This window comes from Peromyscus maniculatus, chromosome 20, assembly GCF_049852395.1.
Source record: "Peromyscus maniculatus bairdii isolate BWxNUB_F1_BW_parent chromosome 20, HU_Pman_BW_mat_3.1, whole genome shotgun sequence".
NCBI lineage: Eukaryota > Metazoa > Chordata > Mammalia > Rodentia > Cricetidae > Peromyscus > Peromyscus maniculatus.
Window position 1 is genome coordinate 29,919,679 of NC_134871.1, and position 9,398 is coordinate 29,929,076.

The 9,398-nt window shown below is 42.1% G+C and overlaps 1 protein-coding gene across 1 annotated transcript in view; it reads right to left on the minus strand.

The window, feature by feature from the left end:
* Positions 1-9,395, minus strand: part of Ptdss1 (phosphatidylserine synthase 1) — a 69,739-nt gene extending 60,344 nt beyond the window's left edge. Inside the window, exon 1 of the mRNA XM_006977624.4 lies at positions 8,784-9,395. Coding sequence (XP_006977686.1) covers positions 8,784-8,962 — 179 coding nt within the window. The 5' untranslated portion in view covers positions 8,963-9,395. The remainder of the gene's footprint in view (positions 1-8,783) is intronic.
* Between the last annotated feature and the right edge of the window lie 3 nt (positions 9,396-9,398).

Genomic DNA, 9,398 nt, shown 5'->3' on the forward strand with positions numbered 1-9,398 from the left:
AATTAATCACTGTTGTATGAAAAAAGGGGGGATTCCATAATTCACACTTTACTCCAAAATATTATGTATTATTAGAAACTAAGAGGGGGGTGTCTACTAGAAAATTTGATTAATTGAAAACAAGTCAACCACCTCAGAGTGGAAAGTTTCCTAAAGTACAGCACAACACACAGAAACCATGAGCAAATAATAAATCAGCATAGCAGTAAAATGAAGGAAACCAAAGCAGTAATGGGAGCCAAGAGGATCTACATGTGAGGAAAGGACCTGTGGTTCATATGAAGACAATGGGCTAGGTGTTCTAACACGGAAAGCATTCCTTCAACAATCAACTAGCAAAGCATAACAAGCAAAGCAAAATCAACAGGAAAATGGGGAAAAGAGTTGTAAAGAAATTATCAATGGGCAGAAAATGAAAGACACTCATAGGAAGAGATGAACAAATTAAAGTAACACCAAGAGACCACTTTTTTATTATCTAAGCAGGGGAGGCTATGAAGAAACAGGTAAGCAGGCACCCTATGCATTAATTGCAGTTGTATGAATTTACAGCTTTTATGGAGGGTAACTAGGTAACATTCTACACTTATAACCACATATATCCTGTGGCTCAGCCATTCTACTCTGGGAACCTCTACTTCAGACACACTCTTGTGAATGTGAAGTGGCTGTTCATTGTAAAATTTTATATATATTCAAAAGACTAGACACAAGACAGAATTACAGTCTAGTCTAGAAAACTAGGCAGCCATAAAAAAGAATGAAAGTTTCTAAAAATTAAACTGTTCCAGGGAGTTAAAAAGACATAATGAAGTAAACAAACATTGGAATAGTAAGTCTGATAAGCAAGGATTTGTACAAATAAGGGTTAATATGTATAGAAATATAAGCTACAATTTGTGCTTGTAATCACCTAAAATGTTTCTGCACAACCACCCATGAAACAGGGAAATACTCAACATTAGGGTCTGAAAGAGAGGTTATTGGGAAATATTTTTCCCTACACAAACCTCTGGTATAACCTGGATTTCAAACAATGTGAATAAATGTCTATAGAAATCAGCAAATCAATCTCCATTTAAAATTACTGGAAAGTGAGAAGGCTCAGGCGATAAAGGGTTGTGTGCAAACCTGAGTTCAATCTCTACAACTCACATAAAGGCAGAACTGACTCCATAAAGATGCCTTCTGATCTCCACATACACAAAGATGTATTCTGACCTCAGCACATACATAAACTCCCCCAACACACACACACACACACACACACACACACACACACACACACACACACTTACATAGACACAATAACACATTTTACTTAATCCAAAAATAATTACTGACTAGTCAACACACTTGAAAATACACATCAACATAAGAACTTGAGATCAATACTGAGGCCAACTTGGGATACACAGCAGTTTCAAGTCAGCCTGGGCGACAAAGTAAGACACCCTATCTCAAAACAATAACAATAATAAATAATAATATAGTAATTATTATTGTTATTAACAGTAGTTATTATGATGGTAATGATTAATAATAAAAACAAACCTGTAACCTCTAATTTCTGAGCAACATTATTGGGCAAAACCAAATATGTCTGACAGGAAAAAAGGTGATGAAACAACACTAACAATGGCAGCTTTGTATTTGCCTAATTAGCAAAAAATGGAAAGACAATGAGGACTTTAATAAATTAGAAAAAATCCTGAACAGGAGAATCAAACTCAGTAGTGAGTTTTAGGAGGGGGACAGGTGAAGTTGGTAATCTGAGTCTTGTCAGGCCACAGCCCCACCTTCACAATCTGGCATGCATTAGGTACAGAGAAGATATGGTGTCTCCTGCACTGAGCACAGGTGTGAATGCACAACAGGACCCAAACACTGCAGGGCTGCTTATCTAGCCTCATGGTAACCTGAGTACACAAGGCCAGACTTCAAGGCCTGCTATGAGTCCATCTTCTCTAAACTCCAAGTCATTGAGAAATTTAGCCTTGGATTGGGGTGCACAGATAGTTTCCAGTTATTCATAACAAGGAATTTGGCAGAAAGGGCTATACTTAGTTATCCCAGCAATCCCACTCACAGGCAAGACCCAGACTCTATGTATGGTTATCAACTGTGTTCTGTGCCTCACTGAGCAAACTACAGGCTCTATGAGTAAACCACCTACTCAGTCTCCATAACACATAAGATGGGAGGTGATCACAGCTGCATCTTATCGATGGGTCCTGGTCCCAGGACTGGTCCCAAGCTGTCTCCTCTGTAGGAGTCACACAGTGGGTGATGAGTGACACAGTCTCTAGTTGAAATGCCAACTGTATGACCTTGGGCAGATTATTTAACTTCTATGTGCCTGTTTCCTCCTCCATTAATAATAATAAAGACTAGTCATAAGCTCTACTTCATGAGGTCCTCATGAAGATTAAATGACTTAGCACAAAATGGCCATTCTCATTAGTTCACATGTCTGAACATTCTTCTGTTGTTTCCATTTGCTGCTTCATTGGTGCTGTGTTGGGGGACTTTGGAATGCAGGTTCTAGGTCAAGGTTTCTCATTCACCAACACATAGGTGTGGGGGTACAAAGTTCTCTCTCTCCTCTCTCTTCTCCTTCCCTCTCCCCTCTCCCCCTCTCTCCCTCTTGCCTCTCTCCTCTCTGCTAAACTTGACCTGTGCTAAAGAGCACTGGCCAGACAATGGCAATGCAAAGATGCCAGCTATGAACATTGTCATTAAGTTCCCAAAAGCACAGACAGATCCCATCTGGTTCTATCAAGGGACCTTCAGTGCTCACAGCAGGTTTATAGCAAGCATGTGCAATATAGTGGGGGTGGGGGTGATGGCAAGAATGTTCCAGATGATACGGCAGAGTCAGTGGGACTTGGATAACATGAGGGTGATCCCAGCCCAACATAGAGAGTCCACTGACAGACTTTCCTGCAAAGGGTCACTTGCAGGGACCTGCTGAGACTACAGTAGGTAGTCTAGTAAGGTTTTCAAATACCTCCACTCAGTGAACATGGATCTAGTAGTGCAGAAACCACCCAGAGTGAAGACAACCAGAGCAGGAAAAGGACAAATCAGGAGAGCTTTGGGACTCAGATTTTATGTCAGTTCCATTTCTGACATCTATGGCAACTGCAGTATAGTCTTCAGGAGACTAGGCAACCACTCATTCATGACCTTTAGACAAGGCTTTTCTCCATGGAACTAGAAATATGACAAGATCTAGGCCTCTAGGCTATGTGTACCTACTCTCTAATTTTCTTTGAGTACTTGAATCAGATAAACCATGTCACAACCAGGGACACTTCCATGTCACCCAGATGTCATAGTTTTCATAATGCATTCATTCTATCTTAAAGGAATTTGAGAGCTGGGTCAAGAATTATTTGCTCAAAGATCCACTAAAGAACTTCTTTCAAGTTTGCATAGGACATTCTTCATCCTTTCAATGATGGAAGATGTTGGGCCTTCCAAGGATGAAAGATATAGGGCCTTAATGATATGACAGGAAACAAATATTTCAATGAGAGAAGCTATACTAAAAGGCATTGAGAACTATATACACAAGTTATCCTCTGTGATTCTTAGAACATGAAGATGTTCAGGAAAAGAACCATCCAAAGGAGCTGTGTGAGGTGCTGTGATCTTGTGAGTGGGCAAGAGGAGCCATGAGAGAGAGACAGCAGTACTGGAGTAAGCCAGGGAGTTGACTGTGTCTGAAGAGTATGCTGTGTGCAGACATGGAGGAACAAAAGTTAGAAAACACAATCAACTCCACGAGGCAGAGTCTCCATATCCAGCTTGCATTTTCCCCAGGTGGTAGGCACACAGCTACCCATCAAGCAGGGGGCAGGCAGGATCACAGTTTTGGTTTAACAGCTAATGAGCCTGAGGGTATGCCGTTCTGAGGGGCTGATGGTTTGCTGAGCTAAAGCTTGAAATGGTCAAAGAAGAACAGCTAAGAAAGGTCCAAAAGATCTACTAAAGATAAGCCAGGTGAATCCCAGGATGGCAAAGAGTTAGTCTGAATGGAACAGGGATTGCTCAGCTGTTGAGCAGCACTGAACACAAAGCTAGGACCAAGGAGGCAGAACAAGCAGACTGAAGCAATCTTGGTTTTAGAACTAGCTGAAATGTAAAAACATCTGATTCCTGTACACCAATCTAGAGCTACCAGGATACTATCACAAGATAAACAGTGCTATGTTGGAAACAATAAACAAGTATTTGAAAGGACCAACCTGAATTAGCACCATTTATTAAAGAGGAGCCCAAGAGGCAGTAATTCCTTGACATATAATCTCTTTAGGGTAGGGCACCATTGAAACCAAATAAATATCTGAGTCACCCAAGGGCCTATTCACTACAGATGACCTCAAAGAAACATACAGCTTTTCCCTTTAATAAGTTTACAATTTTATTAGGAGAAAAGAAAAAGAAAAAAAGAGAAGTTCAAAAAATATAAAAAGATGCTTATTTAATTCTAATTTTAAAATGATTCAAATAACTGAGAAAGAGAAATAGTGAGGATCAATGTTAACTGGCCTTCAAATGCAACCTAACACAATATAGCCTAACAGTACTCTGTCTATCTCTAGGGTTGGTCTAGCCTCATTTATGTACTTCTTGAGCCATTACTACAAACCATCAATTAATATTGCTGGTGCCAGAGATATCAAGGTTTCTGTTATATAGAGAAAAAAAGATATAATATAGGAAAGCAGAACCAAGACAACCTCATTGGTAGTATTGGGAGGCATTTTCTAGTGGGTCTTTATATGGTCTTGAGGGAAAAATCAGGAAGGCTGGGAGAAACCCCTAGACTCAGAGAGAGAGCTAGAAATATGGTTCAAGGAAAAATGAAAAAGTATACTTTCTAAAAGGAAATTAAGTAAAAACCATTACTTAAAAACAAATCAAACATCTGTCCACTCCTCTGTCCCTTGTCTATCCTCTATCCTCTTAGTTCCATATCTGGAGAAAACAAGAACAAGTGAACAGATAACCACATAGGTACAGCCATTTTCAATGAGGCAATTTCATCTAGACAAGGAACAATTCCTGTTGGCAAGTTCTAACAGGGCTGCCAACTCACTGCACCCCTTCAGATCACGGTTAACAATGGCAGAACCATGTGTGATTGCAATTTGGGGGTTTTGTTTTGCTTTTGAGGCAGGGTCTTACTACGTAGCCTTGGCTGCTAGAAAGTCACTATGTCAAATAACTGTAGTTAAAGTAGGGACGAGAGAACAGGTTTCCTCTAGTTGTAAGACTTTTCTAGTGAAGTTTCAGGGTGAGGTATAAAAAAGCAACCTTCCAAGCACATGCCCTCAGTGAACATGAGGACCTACCAATAGGCACTATCTCTGAATGATTTTACCATCTTCCAATAGCAATCCTGTACTTAACCTCCCATCAATAAGGACTCTTGAGTAATACTCAGCCCACTAGAACTCTAACAGAAGAACTCCTGGATAACCAACTTTACCTCAGACTTTTGTTTGAGGTATCAAATCCTTCACATTCCAAAATTCGTACAGGGTATTCATAGCACATAATCTCACCAGGCACTACTCTTACATCCTGGTAATACAACCCCCCCCCAAAAAAAAATATTCTATTCTGTTAGATAACTAGCCTTTGCAAAACAAATATTAAGCCATATTTTAAAAGTTTGATTGAGAGAATTGCACTGAACATTATCTAACTATAAGTTCATATAAGGCACTACAGACAGTCATTACAAAAGAGCATGGTGTAAAAATTTTTCATTTTAGAAACCATTACTTTTGAGGCTGGAGAGATGGCTTGGCATTTAAGAGTCACCTCACTGCTCTTCCAGAGGATGAGGGTTCAATTCCCAGTACCCACACTGAAGCTCACACCTGTCTGTAAGTCCAGTTCCAGAGGATCTGGCACCCTCACACAGACATACATTCAGGCAAAACACCAGAAAAAGAAATAAAAATTTGAAAAAAACAAACATGACTTTCAATCTTCATAGAGTAAAATTGAGCTATCTTTATAATATCCCATTTACATGAATCATAAGTTATTACAAAAAATAGATACTAGTAACTCCTGATTCTATTAATTATGCTTCTGATTTTATGTAAGGTAAAATGTATGATTTGTTCCTCATTGTGATTTCTTTTTTTTTTTTTTTAAGATTTATTTATTTATTTATTATATATACAGCATATGTGACTGCAGGCCAGAAGAGGGCACCAGATCTCATTACAGATGGTTGTGAGCCACCATGTGGTTGCTGGGAATTGAACTCAGGACCTCTGGAAGAGCAGTCAGTGCTCTTAACCGCTGAGCCATCTCTCCAGCCCCTCATTGTGATTTCTTTATGAAATTAGCATAACAAATAAAATTGTTATAACTTCTGGAAAGGTCTATAGCCCAAGGTTCAGATTATGTTTTTTTTTAATTATCTTTGACAAGCTGCTAAAATTCACTCATTTTTCGCACTTCACTGCTACAATGCATCCATTAGACAGAATATGACATATAAAATTAAATTCCAGAACATTACTTTCTGCCTTAGAAAGGAGAAAGACAGATCTATTTTGAAATGATCTGCAATAATACTAAAGACATATGGTTGATTCTTGCTTCTCACCATCATTAGATGGTATTGTTGCTTTTCTCATTTCAAAAGAACCCCCTCACCATTCTGTCATTTCAAACTCACCTATTAGCTGAAGTTAATGTGAAACGAGTAGGTATGTTCTACTAAGTCCATATTCCAATGCCTCTACCTTTTTTCCCAATTCCAGAACAAACTATAGCCTATTCAGTAACAAATATAATTTAGAAAGCATTATCAAACAATGAAATCCTGCTTCTTAACCACTTAGCTCAGTGCCATGCATTGAGCTGAATCCTATGAGGTGTTAATACTGATATTTTCACTTTGCATATAGATGAGGAAACTGGGGCTGAACACATTATGTGAGCATGCATATCTTATGTGGTAAAATCAGATGACATGATGAGCTGACAGTAACTAGTCTCAAGAGCGAGTTCTCTCCAAAACTAGGAACTATAGGAAGGAAGTTCTGATCTGCAAAATATTAGTAGACTTTTCAATGATGGTAGTGGCACCCCTAAGAAAGAATAACTGTTAGCTACTATTTCTATCTTTGAAGTGATTCATAACATAAACATTTGCAATCTAGTCTGTGATACAATACTGTCCCATGTAGCATTACATGCCTTTGTCCTCTCCTCTACTAAATACCAGAAGTTTCTTCAATACTTGTGACTGGTCAACTTACCTCTGCACATTTCCCCCAGACTTTGATTATTGGATAAAAATATCAGAAGAAGCTGGGTGTGGTGGTATAAGTCTATTGTCACAACACTAGGCTACGGCAAGATGAGTGAGGGTTCAAGGCTAGCCTAGGCTATACTGCCTAATCCTTTCGCAAAGAAAAAGAAAGGGGTGGAAACTCAAGAAAGGTACCATTAATGGGGCGTCATATGCCAGGTAGTCTACTCAACAGGTTTGCACATATTCATTTAGTCTTCATAACCCTAAAGTGAATACAAACATTTTATTCATTCTGCAGGCATGGACCCTCATACTCAAAACAAAGTTAAGTAACTTCACTAAAACCACAGCCAATTTTGAAACCACAGTCTCTCTCAGTCACTCTTGGAAGCCATAATGGTGTGGTGGGTAGGATATGACTCCCCTCTCTTTAAAAAGATGTAATTCAGATAACATAAATCATAAATAAAAATGGAGTGTGTGTGCTCTGGGATCCATTAGCTCCTTGGCTAGGGTCAAGGGGCCACAGGAACAGTACCCTTGAAAAGTATGAACATATGCAATTACTAGAAGTGCTTTGAATATATGCATATTATTTTAGAGGAATAAGAGAGCTGTGTTATGTTGTATACATTTTATGTGTTGTTTATTATAGTTAGGGTTTAGTAGTCTCCAGGTACTACACAATTGCTCGACATTATCTCTTTCCAGCATGTATGTCAGGAGATGGATGACAGGGCGGGGTCAGCCCCATGTGATGTGTGATCAGCTGTAGCCTATGCAGTACAGTGCATTGGAGCTGGTGGATACTGGGCTGTGCTTGATGGGAGTTGTCCACTGGGATGTGTGTCAACAGCGACTGTTGATGCTGTGGCATAGAGGTGATGTTTGAGACGGAGTAAAGATTATGTTAGACGATTGTATGCAATGCATATAATAGGTGTTGCACTGGAAAAAACAGTGTATGCACTTGTGTTTGTGTGTGCCTGGAAATACTGAATACCAGGGGAGTTCATTGGGAATCTAGTTGTATACCAGGCCTGCGTATGATGTGTTTTATGTGTGTAGTTTGTCCTAAAAGTGGTGCAGTCATGAAATGATTCATGCGGTGTGCTAGGAACAGACCACGGATGAAGTGGTTGCGGAGCAGAGCGTCCCGGTAGTGACGTGTGGTGAATGATGCAGAGCAAGGGATGTGGGTGACCCGGCTAGGTGACCTGCATGAGCTCCTGCTGTGGTCCAAGGCACCGAATGTGAGAGATGGGATTTGGAGGTGAGGGGTAGCAGGTGGAAGAGTAGGCGGAGAGAATTGTAAGCCACGCGGTGGGCAAAGGAGCTGCGTGGGCCGTGTGTCCATGAGCTTGCACGCATGGAGCAGCTACTCGCTTCCTCACCACCAGTCACACCGGCCCACCTTGCCCGCCACAGCTTCCCTGCCACCACTGCCCTCTGTTCTCGGGCGCCCCGCGCGCGGCCAGGCCCACCTCACCTGGTGAAGGCGAAGTACATGAGGCTGATAATGGTGAAACTGAGCAGGGTGATAGTGTGCGGCCGGTAGAAGAAGTCTATGGTGATGTCCTCCACTTGCTGCTCGTTGATCATGCGGAAATGCATCCTGTAGTTCACATCGTCCTTGCTCAGAGTCCGGCTCCCCACGCAGGACGCCATGGTCCTCCTCCCCGTCCTGCCGCGGCAGCGGAGGCCCCGGCCCGCGAAGGCTGGGACCCCGACAGTGACGGACCGCCGTACTGTAGCTAGCCGCCTGGCGCTGGGACTGGGTCTGGCGCCCTGAGCAGGGTGCTAGCAGAGGGAAGGGCCGACGCGCGAGGGCGGGGTCGCGGCGCCACCACCGCGGCCTGGGGTGGGGGGAGAGCGAAGCTGGCGGCGGCGGGCCCTGGCAGGACGACGTCGCGGAGCACTCATCCTCCCTACAGACCCTCCGAGACTCGGATTCAAGGAGCGCGTCGATCGGCCCCAGGGTCTCCAAGACCCCGGCAGTTATTCCCGACTACCTACCGCCCGCGGCGTCCCCTCCACACTCGCCGCCGATGGTCTCGCCCACTCGGAGCGCAGCCCACGTAGGTAGCGGCGCGGGGCGGGCTCG